This window comes from Anolis sagrei, chromosome 1 (genome assembly GCF_037176765.1).
Source record: "Anolis sagrei isolate rAnoSag1 chromosome 1, rAnoSag1.mat, whole genome shotgun sequence".
NCBI classification, from domain to species: domain Eukaryota; kingdom Metazoa; phylum Chordata; class Lepidosauria; order Squamata; family Dactyloidae; genus Anolis; species Anolis sagrei.
In genome coordinates, this window is record NC_090021.1 from 182694365 (window position 1) to 182714834 (window position 20470).

The window sequence follows — 20470 nt, forward strand, 5'->3', positions numbered from 1 at the left end:
AGCTTCTGTTTGTAGCCAGGGAACTTGAAATTCATGCTACGAGCCATGTGTGATTATATCACTTTCCAAAGTTTTCAAGTCACAAGAGCAATAAAACCTCACTGACAGGGCTTGAATACATGTAATTGTATTCTATAAGCCAGTTGGTGATTCTTGCTTGTTTGTGAAAGACGATCCCAAGTTCAATGACTGGCAGCTCCACATGACAGCATCAGAGAACAGACCTCTGCTCAAGACCATCAAGAGAAATCTTCTACCAGAAAAAGTAGTGATAGGTTGAGTATTCCTTATCCAAAATGTTTGGGAGCAGAAGCGTTTGGGAATTTGGATGTTTTTAAAATTTTGGAATATCTGTACTTGCATACACACCCATCCATCTGCCCTGGAGGTTGAGACCCCTGGGGGGTCATGAGGGGGGTTTCAAAGGGGTCACCAAAGACCATCAGAAGACACATATTTCTGATGGTCTTAGGAAGCCCTTTAGCAGAGAAGTCTGAAGATCTCTGCCTGTCCTTCTCTTCCTTTTTGGAAATAGACAGGAAATCCTCCCACCAAAAGCTCGCCTCCTGTTGTGATTGTAGATGAACTACAGCAACTACAACTCCCAAATGTCAAGGTCTATTTTCCCCAAACTCCACCAGTGTTCACATTTGGGCATATTGAGTATTCGTGCCAATTTTGGCCCAGATCCATCACTGTTTGAGTCCACAGTGCTCTCTGGATGGAGGTGAACTTCAATTCCAAAACTCAATGTCACCTCAACCCTTCCAATATTTTCTGTTGGTCATGGGAGTTCTGTGTGCCAAGTTTGGCCCAATTCCATTGTTGGTGGGGTTCAGAGTGCTCTTTGATTGTAGGTGAACTATAAATCTCAGCAACTCCCAAATGACAAAATCAACCAGAACTAAGAGAGACCCACTCCCAGCCATCCACACACACAAAAAATGTCTTGGTGCCAACAAAAACTGCTTCTGGTATTTATACAATCCGTTTCCCTGCGTGGATTTGCAATGTCTGACTAAAGAACTGGTCTAGCATGGTCTGTAAGAACAAAAGTTTTGAGCTGGAAAGCCCCAACCTCAGATTTCCTGTGCCGAGCTCTGAAGGGCCATGAACTTACAATCTTCGTTAGCCAAATTATATGCTGCTCTCTGGCCCCTTCTACAGTGCCATATAAAATCTAGATTATCTGCTTTGAACAGGATCATATGGCAATGTCGTATAATCCAGTTCAAAGCAGATAATCTGGATTATCTGGTAGTGTCGAAGGGACAACAGATAAGTAAATGAAATCAGTTGATATCTGAAATGGAGTTGGTATTAATGTTTCTGCTGGACATTTTTGTGTGAATAAGAGGATGTTCCTGGTGTTTCATCAAGTGTCTTGGCATATGAAGATAAATAAAAACTGACATATCACAAAGACTTTGTGAAAGTATTTTGAGCACTCCCTAGTCTTTAAATGTTCAATGATAGCTTTGAACATGTGATAAATCTCCATGCTGTCACTAGACATATTTCTGGCTGCAATTTTGAATCCTTACCATAGGACCAGGAAGGGACAGACTGATTATTTACATCAGAGGGTGAATCTGCACTGTAGAATTAATACACTTTGGCACTACTTGAACAGCTTTGGCTCAATGCCTTGGAATCTGGGAGTTGTAGTTTGGTGAGGCTCAAGGACTTCTTGGCAGGACTTGGTTAAAACCACAACTTTTATGATTCCATAGCACTGAGCCATGGCGGTTAAAGTGGTATCAAACTGCACTAATTCTACAGTCTAGATGCACCCAGAGACAGGATAGCCCTCCACATGTTTTGGATGGTGATTCACATCACCCAGACCATTGGTACTAATTGGTGTTGAAATGCAGCTCACGTAACTTGTCAAATTGTTTAGTGTGCTTTTAGTCTCTTCACACTGCTTTCTTTGGTTCTACGTTTTTAAAGATCTACTTATATTGATTTTGCTTTTATTATTACCCTGACATCTAATGATACAGGGTGCAATGTATATTAGCTCAACCAATGCAAATTATTAAAGTTTACCTTGCACGCCACTGTTTGTGTGTATGCTGGCAAGGGAAGGCATTCTGCACATGCTCAGAGGATTACATTTTGTCTGCACGATCCCGTGTTCTCCAGCGGCAGCTCCATCCTTGCAAAATGACACATAATGTAACAATTTTTTCCCTGGGTTATAAATGTTATTTCCTAATTGGAATTATGATAAAAAAAACATGGAAAAGGTTTGTTATTTGTTTTTGCAGGACATCCTGCAGTACATTTTGCTATAGTTTTCCAATGAATATCTCATACGGTCTCAGCCAATTCAACATTGTCTGTGGCAGCCACAAAAATGAAGTTTCTCGGGTATAGCAACTACTTTCAAAGCCCCCTTCCACACAGCTGAATAAAAAACCCCATTATCTGCTTTGAGCTGGAATATATGGAAGTGTGGATTCTGATAACCCAGTTCAAAGCAGATATTGTGGGATTTTCTGCCTTGATATTCTGGGTTATATGGAGGTGTGGAAGAGCCCAAAGTAAGTTCTGCACAAGTAAACAGGAAATAATGCTTTCAAACCAAGAACAGAACATTTTTCATTTTTTTTCCAAACAGTGTAATCATTGAACTGTTTGCTTCTCCTGTGTGCAAATCCTATCCCATGGACACAATAGATTTATGCTAGAAAGACTTAAGTCACTGATGCATTGGCTATGATGATGATGATGATGATGATGATGATAATAATAATACAACAGCCAGCGATCTTGTTTGCTGTGTACAAATCTTGTTGCATTTCTAATAATAATAATAATAATAATAATAATAATAATAAAGTCAACGACAGATCCCAAGTGTAGACTCTGCAAGGAAGCAGAGGAAACAATAGATCACATCTTCAGCTGATGCAAGAAGATCACTACAAGTAGAGGCATAACACCGTTGCGTAGATGATTCATTCGAACTTGTGCCACAAATACCATCTGCCTGTGACAAAGAACTGGTGGAATCACAGGCCGGAAAAAAGTTATAGAAAATGAACACACCAAACGCTTTTGGGACTTCTGAATTCAGACAGAGTTTTGGAGCACAGGACTCCTGACCTCACGATCATGTTACAAAACAGAGTGTGGATGTTGCAATCCCAGACGACAGCCGGATTTAAGAGAAGCAACTGGAAAGGCTGACACAATATGAAGATTTAAAGATTGAACTGCAAAGACTCTGGCACAAGCCAGTCAAGGTGGTCCCAGTGGTGATCGGCACATTGGGTGCAGTGCCTAAAGACCTTAGCCTGTACTTAAACACAATTGATGCTGACAAAATTACCATCTGCCAGCTGCAGAAGGCCACCTTACTGGGATCTGCACGCATTATTTGCCGATACATCACACAGTCCTAGACACTTGGGAAGTGTCCGACGTGTGATCCAATACAACAGCCAGCAGAGTGTCCGCTGTGGACTCATCTTGTACTGTTTCAAATAATAATAATAATAATAATAATAATAATAATAATAATAATACACAGTCCTAGACGCTTGGGAAGTGTTTGATACGAAATCCAGGATATAGATCTCATTTGCTGTGACATACTGTATTTTTGTGTCAGTAAAATAATAATACCATTATTTATAAAGGTATTATTATTGCCCCTCTAGCCGAAGATTTTAATATATTTTTTTTAAAAAGGAAACTCATGGGTACTCTCTAATATAAGGTTACAATATCTTAAGGCCCTCCCAGACAGGCCCTCTATCCCAGGACCTGATCCCAGGTTTTCAGTTTATCCCAGATTATCTGGCAGTGTGGACTCATATAATCCAGTTTAAAGCAGAAAACCTGGGATCAGATCCTGGGATAGAGGGCCTGTCTGGTGCCCCTTCCACACAGCTGAATAAAATCCCACATTATCTGCTTTGAACTGGACTATATTGCAGTGTGGGATCAGATAACCCAGTCCAAAGCAGATATTGTGGGATTTTCTGCCTTGATATTCTGGGGTATAGGGCTGTGTGGAAGGGCCCTGAGCCTAGAAGCCTGAGCCTAGAACCCTTCCGCTTCCTCCGAGCCAGATCTGCAGGTGGATCCTCCCTCCCTCCCCCTCCCCTCCCGGGGATCCTTTTTAACTTTCGCTTTCTCTGCCTGAGGCTTTTCCTCTACAAGCCTCTGTTTCCCAGAAACCACGTGGCGGCGGCTGTTCCCTGGAACGCGCCACCTCCCTCCCCTGCCCTTGCGGCCACTGCTCTCCCCCCCCCCCCCCCCGCGCTCTTAGCTTTTTTTTTGTCTTTCCAGGAAAATCAGGAGAATTATTTTTGTTGTCAGGCCAGGAAGACTTGTTGCGGTTTGCAAATGTTTACCTTGACAGCTCCTCAATGCGAGTTCGAGCCTTAAGAAGAGGCAGATAAATAATAATTATTATTATAATTATTATAATTATTATTATTATTAGTCAGCGCCAATTGTGTTTAAGCACAGGCCAAGGTCTTTAGGCACTGCACCCAGTGTGCCAATTCTGATTGTGTTGGTCAGTGACTGGATCTCAATTTCTGATTTTCCTTAAAGCTGTAGATCATCCATATACAACAAGTGGGACATTTTTGGTGAATTTCTTGCTGTTTGGTAGCCCAGATTTGTTGTTGTTGTTGTTATTGTTGTTGTTATTTTATTTGAAACACAACAAGATGAGTGCACAGCAGACACTCTGCTGGCTGTTGTATTGGATCACACGTTGGACACTTCCCAAGTGTCTAGGACTGTGTGATGTATCGGCACAGATTGTATTTAAGTGCAGGCCAAGGTCTTTAGGCACTGCACCCAGTGTGCCAATCACCACTGGGACCACCTTGACTGGCTTGTGCCAGAGTCTTTATACTGTGTGATGTATCGGCGCCAATTGTTTTTAAGTGCAGGCCAAGGTCTTTAGGCACTGCACCCAGTGTGCCGATCACCACTGGGACCACCTTGACTGGCTTGTGCCAGAGTCTTTGCACTTTGATCTTTAAATCCTATTATTATCGGACACTTCCCAAGTGTCTAATACTGTGTGATGTATTGGCGCCAATTGTGTTTAAGCACAGGCCAAGGCACTGCACCCAGTGTGCCGATCACCACTGGGACCACCTTGACTGGCTTGTGCCAGAGTCTTTGCACTTTGATCTTTAAATCCTGTTGTTGTTGTTGTTGTTGTTGTTGTTGGGTGTATACTACTCTGACATCACTTTAACTGCCATGATGGAGCAATACTATGGATTCACGAGAGTTGTAATTTTACAAGATCTACAGACCCCAGGACTCCATAGCATTGAATCATGGAAGTCATGGGAGTTGCATTCCAACAGAAAGTTGCTGTTTTGTATCTGTTCCCATGCATGCGACATTGAAGGTCCCATGTTGTTGTTGTTGTTGTTATTATTAATGTTTATATTTTAATAATATAATATTAACATAATATTACAATATAAGAAATCCTCATCATGGTAATTTTTGACTAAACATAAGGGAAATCCACCCTGGAAATAAAAATAAATGTATTCATTCTCAAAGGCTTTCATGGCCAGAATAAGTGGATTGCTGTGAGTTTTCTGGGCTGTAAGGCCATGTTCCAGAAGCATTCTCTCCTGACGTTTCACCTGCATCCTCAAAGGCTGTTGGAAACTAGAAAAATGGGGTTTATATATCTGTGGAATGTCCTGCACACCCTGGACATTATTCCACAGATATATATCACTTGTTCTAGTTTCCAACAGACCTCACAATATCTGAGGTTGCCTGCTTTAGATGCAGGCGAAACGTCAGGAGAGAATGCTTCTGGAACATGGCTTTACAGCCTGGAAAACTCACAGCAACCCATAAATGTCTATGTTTTCAGGCGCGGATGGAAGGATTTTGGCCAAAAAAAGGTAATAAAACTAAATTAAACTGACAACTCTGCTGTTTGCATCAATGACAAGCCAGAAGAGGGAGGAGGAGAAGTTGCAGGAACAGCGGTATTCCATCAAGAGGCGGCGGTCTTTCCGGATTGGTTGAGCCTAGCTGCCAGCCTCTTTTTGATTGGTCGCCTGCCTCTCGCAGTTTGCTATTTCCTGGTCAGAGGCAGTTTCGTTTTCTACAGAAGCAGAGAAGGAAGGAAAGGAGAGGCAGTGCTGCTGTGGTTGTGTGTCCGATTGTGGAGTGGGAAAACTGTGAGGTGAGTGCTGCACCTACCTTTTGAATTAATGCAATTGGATCCCCTCTCCTTTAATTGCTATGGGGTGCATCTACACTGGAGAAAAATAATGCAGTTTGGCACTTCTCTAACTGACCAGGCTCAGTTCTCTGGAATCAGGGGAGTTGTAGTTTTGCAAGGTCTAAAGCTTTCTCTGCCAAAGAGTGCTGGTGCCTCACCAAACTACAAATCCAGGCATTCCTTGAGCCATGGAAAGTGAAGTCAAACTGCATCCATCCTGCAGTATAGATGCACTCCCAGTTCAAAGCAGATAATGTGGCTGTGTGGAAGGGCCCTTAGACTTCCCTCAGGGCCCTTCCATACAGCTACATAACCCAGAATATCAAGACAGAAACATCCCACAATATATTCTTTGAACTGGGTTATCTGAGTCCACACTGCCACATATCCCAGTTCAAAGCAGATAATGTGGGACTTTATTCAGCTGTGTAGAAGGGGCTTCTGGTCCCATCTACACTGATACATAAAATCCAGGTTATCAATGCAGGTCATCCACATTGTCTGCTTTGAACTGGATTATTTGAGTCTACACTGCCATATATTCCAGTTCAAAGCAGATAATATGGGATTGTATTCAGCTGCGTAGAAGGGGCTCCTGGTCCCATCTACACTGATATATAAAATCCAAGTTATCAGTGCAGTTCATCCACATTGTCTGCTTTGAACTGGATTATCTGAGTCTACACTGCCATATATTCCAGTTCAAAGCAGATAATATGGGATTTTATTCAGCTGTGTGGAAGGGGCTCCTGGTCCCATCTACACTGATATATGAAATCCAGGTTATCAATGCAGATCATCCACATTGTCTGCTTTGAACTGAATTATTTGAGTCTACATTGCCATGTAATCCAGTTCAAAGCAGCTAGGCTCAAAGCAGATAATCTGTATGCTGTATGGAGTGTTGCAGAGGCATCAGAGATCTGTTAGTTCTTAATGAATGTAGAGATGTCTGGGTTGTTGTAGGGTTTTTGGGCTATGTGGCCATGTTCTAGAGGCATTCTCTCCTGACGTTTCGCCTGCATCTATGGCAAGCATCCGCAGAGGTAGTGAGACCTCTGAGGATGCTTGCCATAGATGCAGGCAAAACGTCAGGAGAGAATGCCTCTAGAACATGGCCATATAGCCCCAAAAAACCTACAACAACCCAGTGATTCCGGCCATGAAAGCCTTCGACAATACATTGTAGAGCTGTCTTTTCATGACATCTGGTCGCCCATTTAAGATTACCTGCTTATCCCAGCCTTTCGTATGTTCTACTTTCTTGTGTTCCAGGGGCATGTAATTGCCAAATCCAACTTTTTGGAGTACATTTATTTTTAATGTTCATATTTCATGCAGATGGCAGGTGTGGCATTCTGGGGTTGAGCAGCCTTGTCAAAGCATCAGTTATTGTTTTCAGAGAAGTAGCCTAAAAGGAGAAAGGGAGGAGTACAACAACTGGTACACGGCAGAATCTTTAAGACTGATTTTTTGGATATTCATGAAGGACATGTGTCAGATAAGAATCATTTGATCTTAAAGGTGCCACCTATATGTCTTTCCCCTCCTTCCCTTTTCTTGTTATTTGCCTTCAAGTGCAGCCAGACCTTTGGATAATCTCAAAACAGGTTACTCTTGGCAAGAACTGTTCCATGTGTTGCCAAAGGCTTTCATGGCCAGAATCACTGGTTGCTGTCATTTTTCCAGGCTGTTTGGCCATGTTCCCGAAGCATTCCCTATTGACATTTTGCGTACATCTATGGCTGGCATCCTCAGAGGTTGCGAGGTTTGTTGGAAACTAGGCAAGTTGGGTTTATATATCTGTGGAATATCCAGGGTGGGAGAAAGGACTCTTGTCTGTTGGAGGCAAGTGTGAATCTTGCAATTGGCTATCTTGGTTAGCATTTAATAGCCTTGCAGCTTCAATGCCTGGCTGCTTCCTGCCAAGGGGAATCCAGAAAACACCCAGAAAATTGGAATTCCAGATATGAAACAATCAGAGCCAGCTAACACCTCCCAACAAAGGATACACCAGTCAGGAAGCAGCCAGACTTTGAAACTGCAGGGCCATTCAGTGTGAATCAAGGTAGCCAGTTGCAACATTCACACTTACCACAAGCAGACAAGAGTTCTTTTTCCCACCCTGGACATTATTCCACAGATACATAAACCTCACTTGCCTAGTTTCCAACAGAACCCTCAACCTCTGAGGATGCCTACCATAGATGTGAGTGAAACTTCAGGAGGGAATGCTTCTGGAACATGGCCAGATATCCCCGAAAACTCACATCAACCCAAGATCTATTCCGATGTCCACCTCTGAATATATAGTCTTGACCACTTTCTGTTCCCTGCCATTTATATATATATATATATTGTCATGTCAGAAGCAACTTGAGAAACTGCAAGTCGCTTCTGGTGTAGAAAATTGACTGTCTGCAAGGACGTTGCCCAGGGGATGCCTGGATGTTTTGATGTTTTTAGCATCCTTGTAGGAAGCTTCTCTCATGTCCCTGCATGAGGAGCTGGAGCTTAGTCCCCTTCTACACAGAAGAATAAAATCCCACATTGAACTGGAATATATGGCAGTGTGGACTCCGATATGCCAGTTAAAGCAGATATCATGAAATTTTCTGCCTTGATATTCTGTGTTATATACTACTGTGTTAGATACTACTGTGTTAGATACTACTACTGATGCATGTTTCTGAGTCAATTATTCTTTTCATGGGTGATTGTAATCCTGGATCAATTTTGTAATCTAGACAAACAACAAAACAGTCCTGTGGCAATAATAATAATAATAATAATAATAATAATAATAATAATAAATGTTTATATTTTAATACTATAATATTAATATAATATTAAAATATAAAAAATCCTCATCATGGTAATTTTTGACTAAACATAAGGGAAATCCACCCTGGAAATAAAAATAAATGTATTCATCCTCAAAGGCTTTCATGGCTGGAATCATTGGGTTGCTGTGAGTTTTCCGGGCTGTATGGCCATGTTCCAGAAGCATTCTCTCTTGACATTTCACCTGCATCCTCAAAGGTTGTTGGAAACTAGGAAAATGGGGTTTATATATCTGTGGAATGTCCTGCACACCCTGGACATTATTCCACAGTTATATAAACCTCACTTATCCTAGTTTCCAACAGACCTCACACTCTCTGAGGGAGCCTGCCGTAGATGCAGGTGAAATATCAGGAGAGAATGCTTCTGGAGCATGGCCATACTGCCCGGAAAACTCACAACAACCCAAAAATGTATATGTTTTCAGGCGCGGGTAGAAGAATTTTGGCCAAAAAAAGTAATAAAACTAAATTACTTTTTGATTTAACATTAAATAATTTAACATGATTAAACATTAAATAATAAAAAGTTTTTGTGACTTTTGCCTTTGTTTCATACCCCTCACAAAGATTGGAAACTTCTGTTTTTCATTAATGTGATGTCTGAACCTTGAAGCTATTGTGTCATCAAATAATAATAATAATAATAATCTTTATTTATAACCCGCTCTCTCTCCATGAAGGAATCAGGACAGTTTAAAACAAGCTAGCTTCATCATGTTTGATTTGAAGTTGATTAATTTTAAAACAAACCTAGTTTAAGGTGAATCTCAGTTTGACTGCTTTTTTTTCTTTTCAGAAGAGGGGAGTTCAATAAATCTGAAGCTACCACAATATTTTGATGTCAAAATCAGGTAGATTTGGTTCTCCATATCCATGGATTCCGCATCTATCTAGTTTGACAATATTCCAAAATAAATAAATAAAAAACATTGATTTTGCTATTTTATATAAGATACATTTTTAAGCTGCAGAACTTGCTGACTGGAAGGTTGACAGTTTGAATCCACAGTACGGGGTGAGCTCCCGCTGTTAGCCCCAGCTTCTGCCCACCTAGCAGTTCAAAAACATGCAAATGTGAATAGATCAATAGGTACCGCTCCAGCAGGAAGGTAACGACACTCCATGCAGTCATGCCATCCACATGACCTTGGAGGTGTCTACGGACAGTGCTGGCTCTTCAGCTTAGAAATGGAGATGAGCATCAATCCCCAGAGTCGGACACGACTGGACTTAATGTCAGGGGAAACCTTTACATTTTTTAAAAACCACACCATTGTTTGCAATAGGATTTGAGCATCCACAGATTTGGGATCCACAAGAGGTCCTGGAACTGACTCCAGCAGATACTATTTTCCCGCGGTAATTTTTGAAACCATTCTGGCTTGTATGAATGCATTTTATGTGTTAGTAGTAAACTGTAGGTATAATTAAAAGGAAAGGTCAATTTTATGTGTATTTTGGGGTGTTATGTACCCCAGAGCACGACACTTCAACGGATCTGAATACTTTAATGGAGGTATGGCAGAGAATGTGAGGCAAGAAATCTCCCTACAGACACATCTGTTTTTTTGCTTCCACAGGATGAGTCAGTGGTATAAACTACAGCAGCTAGATTCCAAATTCTTGGAGCAAGTGCACCAGCTCTACGATGATAGCTTTCCGATGGAAATCAGACAGTATCTGGCACAGTGGCTGGAAGGCCAAGACTGGTAAGAGCCTAACTTGAGCAAGACGTGAAAGGCTGTGGTCCCAATTAAGGCCCAGTTGTCCACGCAGTTACATTGCTCCTTCCTTGGAGAAATAGGCTTTTAAAGGTATAGATCTTTGCCTACTTTGTAGAATCATAGAGTTGGGACCTTATGGGCCATCGTTAGCTTCCCAGCCTCTTTTTGAAGACCTCCGAAGAAGGTGACTGCACAGCTTGCAAGGAAGTAAATTGCACTGAAGTGCTGGTTGTGACCTATGTTTCTATAAGGCCGAGGTCCAAGCTATTTGGGTGATGGTGCCTTCCTGCATGAGCTGTTTGAGCACTTGAGATCGTCAGGAGAGGCAAATGCTGCTTCTGTCCTGGAAATTAGGAGAAATAATTCTAATTAAACAAATCCACAGGTATCAGAACAGAAAATATGGAGGACACCTGTAGTAGTAATAATAATAATTGTACGCAAATGCATATATTACGTAGCAAATGCCTAAAAAACCAACCTATTTAACTAAAACACTGAGATGTCAACCCCTTCGACACTGCCATATAAAATCCAGATTATCTGTGTTGAACTGGATTATATGGCAGTGTGGACTCATATAATTCAGTTCAAAGAAAGTAATATGGATTCTCTGCTTTTATAATCTGGATTATATGGCAGTGTCGAAGGGGGTGGACTTCTCATTGTAGGAGCAAAGAAAGCTGTACGATCCTGAAATTTGGAAATTGGAAACACATTGCCCTCCAAATGTTGTTTCATTGGTTGGACTTAGAATCCTAGAGTTGGAAGAGACCTCATGGGTCATCCAGTCCAGCCCCCTGCCAAGAAGCAGGAATATTGCATTCAAATCACCCCTGACAGATGGCCATCCAGCCTCTGTTTAAAAGCTTCCAAAGAAGGAGCCTCCACCACACTCCGGGACAGAGAGTTCCACTGCTGAACAGCCCTCACAATCCAGGAATTGCAGTGCAACAGTATCTTGGTGTTTCTCCATTGCCATCGCTCAATCCAGTTTTAAGCCTAGAGCACTATAAGGCCCTATCTACACTGCCATATAAAATCCAGATTATTGCTTTGGCCTGGATTTTATGGCAGTGTTGACTCTAATAATCCAGTTCAAACTATATAATCCAGATTATCTGCATTGGCAATCTAGATTGTATGGCAGTGTAGATCCAGCCTAACGTATTGTCTGTATGTATTACCTGTGCTTCTTTTTGTTAGATACGGGGCATCAATCGTTGCATTAATAAATTGATTGGGATTGTGGGCATTGTGATGAGCGGAGGTTTCTCAGAAGTAGAAAGAAATAATGCTGAGGTTTGCTTCATGGAAGATGAAAAGTGATAATGAAATCAAAATGCCTTGTGTCTAGGGACCATGCCAGCAGTGATATTTCGCTGGCAACCTTGCTGTTCCAGAACCTTCTGTCACAGCTGGATGACCAGTACAGCCGATTCACACAGGAGAACAACTTTCTATTGCAGCACAACATCCGAAAAAGTAAAAGGAACCTGCAGGTTTGTATCTATCCATCTGTTGGCAAAGAAGAGTTATTTAATTATCTGCCCCCTCCCTCCCTCCCCCAGTTTCTTTGAACTACAGTTGGCCTGCCATCTCCTCAGATTCAACCATTGAAAATATTCCTGCATATATCTTATCTATATCCATAATAAAAGTCAAAGTATTATGTGCCCACTTTCACAGACAGGTTCCCACTTCCACAAACGGCTATGATCCCTACCTATGAGGACCTACCAAAGGCCCTCCCTCCAATGACATTGCAGATTATAGCAAGCACAATGAACATGTACAACACCTGCCAGTGTCCTCCACAAACACAATACTGCCCAGCACCCAAGTGAATGCTTTCATATGGGGATAATTTCATCCTGGATTTTATGTGTTTTGTCCACCACAAACACCTCAGTCCTGACTCTCTCCATTGGTGTGGAATTTGCGTGATCCCACCCACTGCCTCTCCACAACACTTTCCTACTCTGTAAACAGCAGAATTGATCAGCAACTTTACATACTGGAGGGGTTTGGGGGCCTGACTTAATATGATGAAAGTTGTAGTTCACCCTGCATCAAGATAGAGCACTGTGACCCCTGTACAGAACCCCCATGACCAACTAAACCTACTGGAGGAGTTTGAGGCTACTGACCACCATAATGGGAGTTGTAGTTCATCCTGCAGCCAGAGATCACACTGAACCCTACCAATGGTGCATCTAGAGCAAGCATGCCCAACATGACAAACTTTAACTACTGATGGTGTTTCAGGGGGTTAACCTAGTATTTGAGTTGTAGTTCACCCACAATCTTACACATTTTGTAAAATAATTAAAAAAAACTTTTTCAAATAACCAGGTTAATGCCGGGTACCTAAGCTTGTGTGTGTGTGCACACACACATGTATATATGCATATATATCTATATAAATAAAAATGTAATGTTCATTTGTGGGATTAACATAACTCAAAAACCACTGGACTAACTGACATCAAATTTGGACACAATACACCTATCAGGCCAACAAGTGACCACCTCTCATAAAAACCTTGAAAAGCGCAGTGGAAGAGACTAAAAAAAACCAAAAACTAAACAACATTTCAGCTCATACGCAGAACCACATATATACACATATATGCAAATATATATGTACACAAAACATACATAGACTGGGCCATTGCAATGCGTGGCAGGGGACGGCTAGTATATTCCAAAAAAAGCAAACTTTCATTTCACTGTATATAAGGGGCCACCAAGGGCCCACTATATTTTTTTACCAAGTCTTGGTAATATTCTATAAAGTTGCTTTCTGCTGTTGTTTCATCAAGCTTAGTTTTTGGTTGACACAGTTCACATTTCTGATGCTCCTTTCATGTGAGCATCACTCTCAGCCCTGAAAGTGTTCTGAAACAATGCATGATATGTTGTCCAAATCGGAGTGGAAAGCGACACCTTTATATCTAAGAACTTTTTATGGGCCCTAGGTATACAGGTATATAAAATAGGCATTCAAATCAAACATTTACTAATAAAAAAGCAAGAGATGGTTTGGGAAACCTGAAGTCTGCCTAATTTTACAATATGCGGTTCTGCCCTCTGCTGTTTGATCTTAGACTACTTTTGAGGAAGACCCCATGTATATGGCCATGATGATCTCCAAGTGTTTGAACGAAGAAAGGAAAATCCTCCAAGCTGCTCAGTCAGCAGAACAGGTAACATTTTCTCTGGAGTATTAAATTTCTGGAGTAGGGGTGGGGTAAGTGGGGGACAGCATCATGTGTTGAGAGTGGTCCCATGCAGCTCTGGATTCAACTTGACATGCAAGGCTTTACCCTCCATGTAAGCAGCTGGGATTGTGTTGGGTTCTTTATTCATTAGCTGGTGAATTCACACTAGATTTTAAATGAGCTTCAAGAAGTCTGTCCTAGGTGTGGGACCTTATTGCCAAAATAGGTCCAGCATCTCAGGTAACTACTTCAGTGTCTGAAATAAATTCCAGACCATATTAACTGAAACTGCCATGTTCATTGGCTTTCACATATAGATCTTGAAAATGTCCAGCTTTGGACTATCAGAATTCTGGGTTTGGTAGTCCCCAAGTGACTTTTCCAATCTTCAGTTTGTCCCAAGGTGTGATGCTCTTGACATACATGTGTTTGTGTTTTTTTCCTTCCTTCCAAACTCCAGATGCAGGTGGGGAATGTTCAGAATACAGGAACGCTGTGTCGGGTGAGGGAGCGGGACAGTAAAGTGAAAGGCGTGAAGGACAGCGTCACAGTAAGTAGAAAGTCCTTCCAGACACTGGAATGTAAATATAAGTAAATTGGTATGTCATGGAAAAGGTTGTTGATGTAGAAGGTATGTCAGAAAGTATACTGAAATGGCACTAGAATCAAATACCACCTTCCCCTTTTTGGATGTATTTGATCAGGAATTGTTTATCTCAGGGCTTCTTAAACTTTTCCGATGCACAACCACTTTCACCTGAGAAACTTATACACAGACTCAGCTGTCTGTCTATCTATGAAATGGGTATAAAATTAAGCATTTACACACAACAAATCAGCACTTGCAAGGCTTGCTAAACAGGCTGATTTTTCATTGTTATGAGGTTCAGCTGACGCATCTTCTGCAGAGTCTACTGTAAACACTACACAACAGGTGGGTTGGGCTTTTGCACAGCAGGTTAACCACCAGCTGCAATAAATCTTGCCAGTCGAAAGGTTGGCAACTCGAAGCCCAGGTCGGGGGTGAGTGCTCAACCTTCAGCCCAGCTCACTGTCCACCTAGCAGATTGAAAACAATTGTGAGTAGATCAATAGCTACTGCTTAAGTGGGGAGGTATTTTAATGGCACCATAAGGAAATACCAGAAAAAATGCTGGCGATTCGATCAAAAGGGAGAAGTCTGTGAACAGGGCTCTTCGGCATGGGGGATGGAGCAACAGTACCCCACATGGCCAAAATTGAGCACAACCTCCAAAACACCAAAGATGGGGAAAGCCTATATACCTCTATCTTTGTACTCTTTTCTGTTCTGTTAATATATAACGGAATTGAATGTTTGCCATGTATATGTTTTTTTTTGGGGGTTTTTTTTGTTAAAACTGTTTATTTTGATTATGGTACATAACAGAAAAGCAAACCATGGCAAATCAAATATAATCAGGTACCAATATTTTTGACGTGTACATGCCTATCTACCTTATTCAATCAATCAGTTAATTTTGATGTTATGTACAAATTATTATCAATTACATATCTTAATACACATAAACTTGCTATTTCTGGCTGTTTTCCACTGCTTTCAGTCAGAGCTTAATATTAATTTTTTTCATAACATTCAGGAAATCAGCACATGGCATTTTACACACATACCATGTGCTGATTTCCAGAATGCTATGAAAAAAAAATTCATTTTTTTTCCAAAAAACATTCAGTATTTTTTGTTTGTCATGGAAGTCCTGTGTGCCAAGACTGGTTCAATTCGATCCTTGATGGAATGTTCTTTGATTGTAGGTGAACTATAAATCCCAGCAACTACAACTCCTAAATGACAAAATCAATTCCCCTCAACCCCACCAGTATTCAAATTTGGGCGTATCAGGTATTTGTGCAAATTTTGGTCCAGTGAATGAAAATACATCCTGCATATCAGCTATTTACATTATGATTCATAACAGAAGCAAAACTACAGTTATGAAGTAGCAATGGAAATAATGTTATGGTTGGGGGTCACCACAACATGAGGAACTGTATTAAAGAGTCGTGGTATTAGAAAGGTTGAGAAACACTGCTCTACACAGTAAACAGCATTTTCTGCACAAATCTTGCACAGTCCTGAACTCTGAAGATTCGTGTCAGTTTAGGATTCTCCTTGTAAAGGCTTCCTGACACTCAGGAAACATTGCTTTTGGTCATACTTTGAATATTTTTTAAAATAATATTTCAGTTCTTTTTTTTTATGAGTCTTTTTTTTAATTTTGATTATGGTACATAACAGAAAAGCAAACCATGGCAAATCAAATATAATCAGGTACCAATATTTTGACGTGTACATGCCTATCTACCTTATTCAATCAATCAGTTAATTTTGACGTTATGTACAAATTATTATCAATTGCATATCTTAATACACATAAACTTGCTATTTCTGGCTGTTTTCCACTGCTTTCAGTCAGAGCTTAATATTAAAAAAATTCATAACATTCAGGAAATCAGCACATGGCATTTTACACACATACCCCAGCCCTTACACTCAACCCAAAACCCCTGTCCTGAACAAACTAAACCCTCATCCCCACACCCGTGCACCCTTCACCATGACTTCCCGCACCGAAACACTATGAAGCCTTTAAGCCTATTTATCTATCCTTATTCATGGTAAACCTAAATTCCTAATGGAGCTCCTCTATATTACTGACTCTCTATTCAGATATGCCATGGCCAACTTCCATTTTTCTAGAAAGTCCTCATTACTCTTATTCCTCCTGTTATAAGTTAGTCTGGCCATTAGCATATATTCTCGCATTCTTTCCCTCCAATCCTTTTTGGTTAGACCTTTTTCCCCTTTCCAATCTTTGGCTATGGTCAATCTTGCCGCTGCAAAGCTATATTGATATATTTCTTGGTCCTTTTGATTATTGTTTTCTCTCTGTAGACCTAGCAGACACAGTCCTGGGCTTTTTTTTAATCTTGTTATGTAACATTTTATTTGTCTCCTTAATTACCTTATCCCAAAATTCCTGTATGATCACACAGGTCCACCACATGTGGAGAAATGTCCCTTTCTGTTTCCTGCACCTCCAGCAAATACCTTGTTGTGATTTGTCTATTTTAGCCAATGTAGCTGGAGTGATACAGCATCTGTAAAACATTTTGTATTGATTCTCCCTAATTGAACCCGATAAAGTAAATTTGAATTCTTTGTTCCATAGGTATTCCCATTTGTCCAATTCTATTGGTCTGCCTAGGTCCTTGGCCCAGGATATCATTACTGTCTTGACTCTGTTGTCCTCCAAGTTATAACTTAGTATGTATTTATACAATCTAGAGATTAACCCTTTATCCCCCTTTTTCCATATTTTTTCCAGTTCTGATTCTTTGGTTGCAAATCCAATCCTCAAGTCTTTTTTGTATCTTTCATGCAGTTGGTGATATCGAAACCAATCATTAATCTCCAATTCTTCCCGCCCTTTTAATTTCCACTTTTCATTTTCTTTAATAAGGTATTCTTTATATGTTCTTGTTTCTACCCTTAAGGTTGGTCTTGTGACTGCTTCTAGTGGCCTCAGCCAAAGGGGGGTTTTGGGTTCCATACCTTTTCTGTATTTTTTCCAAATATCCAATAGTCCCCCTCTAATTATATGTTTATTAAAATCTTTATTTAATTTATCTCCATTATACCACACGTATGCGTGCCAGCCGAATCGTAGTCCAAATCCTTCCAAATCTAGTAGGGTCTTGTTTTCTAATTTTATCCATTCTTTCAGCCAGGACATTGCTGCAGCCTCATAATAGGTCCTTAAATCGGGTAAGCTTAGCCCCCCTCTTCCTTTATCATCAATTAAATTTTGGTATGCTGTCCTCGCTCTTTTTCCAGCCCAAATAAAATTAGTGATCTCTCTTTTCCATTTCTCAAAGATTTTTGTTCCTTTAATAATCTTCTTCTTCTTCTTAGGCGATCCCTCGTTGGACGAGTAAGATGGTCTTCCATTATGGATTTCCCTGTGGGTCCGTATGTGGCTGTGGAGCCCTATTCTTGCTCTGCATCTTCTTCCGCAGTGAGGGCATTGGTTTCCAGGTGGAAGGCGTTCCCGGTCGGGGTTGGCTTGACGCGCCTTCCTCCTGGCACGTTTCTCTCTTTCACCCTCCACTCGTGCCTCCTCGAATTCTGCAGCACTGCTGGTCACAGCTGTCCTCCAGCTGGAGCGCTCAAGGGCCAGGGCTTCCCAGTTCTCAGTGTCTATGCCAGAGTTTTTAAGGTTGGCTTTCAGCCCATCTTTAAATCTCTTTTCCTGTCCACCAACGTTCCGTTTTCCGTTCTTAAGTTCGGAGTAAAGCAACTGCTTTGGGAGACGGTGGTCAGGCATCCGGACAACGTGGCCGGCCCAGCGGAGTTGATGTTGGAGGACCATCGCTTCAATGCTGGTGGTCTTTGCTTCTTCCAGCACACTGACGTTCGTCCGCTTGTCTTCCCAGGAGATTTGCAGGATTTTCCGGAGGCAGCGCTGATGGAATCGTTCCAGGAGTTGCATATGACGTCTGTAGACTGTCCACGTCTCACAGGCATAGAGCAGGGTTGGGAGGACAATGGCTTTATAGACAAGCACCTTGGTCTCCCTACGGATGTCCCGGTCCTCAAACACTCTCTGCTTCATTCTGGAAAATGCTGCACTTGCAGAGCTCAGGCGGTGTTGTATTTCGGCGTCGATGTTGACTTTGGTGGAGAGGTGGCTGCCAAGGTAGCGGAAATGGTCGACATTTTCTAATGTTACACCATTAAGCTGTATTACTGGCATTGGAGAGGAATTGGCTTGTGACTGCTGGAACAGCACCTTGGTTTTCTCAGTGTTCAGTGACAGGCCGAGCTTCTCGTATGCTTCTGCGAAGGTGTTTAGAGTGGCTTGTAGATCTTCTTCTGAATGCGCACAGATGACATTGTCATCAGCATACTGGAGTTCTATAACAGATGTTGTTGTAACCTTGGTTTTGGCTTTCAGTCTGCTGAGGTTGAATAGCTTGCCATCTGTCCGATAGATTATTTCCACTCCGGTGGGAAGCTTCCCATCAACAAGGTGAAGTATCATAGCGATGAAGATGGAGAATAGAGTTGGGGCGATAACACATCCCTGTTTGACACCGGATTCCACCTTAAATGGGTCACTTTGGGAGCCACTGCTGTCCAAAACTGTTGCCATCATGTCATCGTGGAGGAGCCGCAGGATGTTCACAAATTTGTTAGGGCACCCGATTTTGTGGAGGATGGTCCAGAGAGCGCTGCGATTCACTGTGTCAAATGCCTTTGCAAGGTCGATGAATGCCATGTACAGGGGTTGGTTTTGTTCCCTGCATTTTTCTTGGAGTTGTCGTGCAGTGAAGATCATGTCCACGGTTCCTCTGGAGGGGCGGAAGCCGTTCTGGGATTCTGGGAGGGTGTCTTCTGAGAGGGGCAGAAGGCGGTTTGCAAGGATTCTTGCGAGGATTTTCCCAGCGGAGGTTAGAAGGGAGATACCTCGATAGTTTCCGCAGTCTGTTCTTTCCCCTTTTTTGAAGAGGGTGATGATGGTGGCGTCCTTGAAATCTGCTGGGATTTTCTCGGTCACCCACACTTTTTCTATGAGCTGGTGGAGTTGGTGTGTTAGCTCAGGTCCTCCCTCTTTAAAGATTTCAGCAGGGATCCCATCTGGTCCACTGGCTTTGTTATTCTTCTGTTGGCTGATGGCATTGCTGACTTCTTCCAAACTAGGCAGTGCTGCAAGCTCATCCCTGGTTTGTTGTTGTGGGATTTGTGAGAGGACCTCTTCGGCCACATTGGAGCTGCGGTTCAGGAGGCTTTGGTAGTGTTCTTTCCAACGTAGTGCAATTGAGTTTTGGTCCTTCAGGAGTTTGGTTCCATCTGATGAGCGTAGAGGCTGTATGCCATGGTTTCTTGGTCCATAGATTACCTTTGTGGCTTTGAAGAATCCCTGAGCATTATGGCTATCTGCCAGGTGTTGGATTTCTTCGGTCTTCTTTGTCCACCAGATGTTCTTGAGTTCTCTTGTCCTTCTTTGGACCTCAGCTTTTGCACTGGCGTAGATCTTTTTCTTAGCAGCACAGTTGATGTCTCTCTGCCATGCTTGGAAGGCTTTCCTTTTCTTGTCAATTAGCTGTTGGATCTCGATGTCATTTTCATCAAACCAGTCTTGATGTTTCTTGGCTTGGTATCCAATAGTTTCTTCGCAGGCTTGGATGATGGAGGTCTTCAGTTTGTTCCAATGTTCCTCAACATTTTCGGGGTGTTCTGTGGGTAGATGGTCCTTGAGTGCTGTTTGGAGATGGGCTCGTCTGGAGGGCTCCTGAAGGGCTTGGGTGTTCATTTTGCACCTTGTCTTCCTTCCTTGGAGTCTGCGCTTGGGGGCGATCTTGATAGCCATCGAGGATCGAATTAGCCTGTGGTCAGTC

The 20470-nt window shown here is 41.9% G+C and overlaps 1 protein-coding gene across 1 annotated transcript in view; it reads left to right on the forward strand.

Annotated features, from left to right (window-relative positions):
- The first annotated feature begins 6095 nt into the window (after nt 1-6095).
- Nucleotides 6096-20470, forward strand: part of STAT1 (signal transducer and activator of transcription 1) — a 53958-nt gene continuing 39583 nt past the window's right edge. The window contains exons 1-5 of the mRNA XM_060780611.2: nt 6096-6199; nt 10665-10793; nt 12166-12310; nt 13919-14017; nt 14493-14582. Of these exons, the coding sequence (XP_060636594.2) occupies nt 10666-10793; nt 12166-12310; nt 13919-14017; nt 14493-14582 (462 nt within the window). The 5' untranslated portion in view covers nt 6096-6199; nt 10665. The remainder of the gene's footprint in view (nt 6200-10664; nt 10794-12165; nt 12311-13918; nt 14018-14492; nt 14583-20470) is intronic.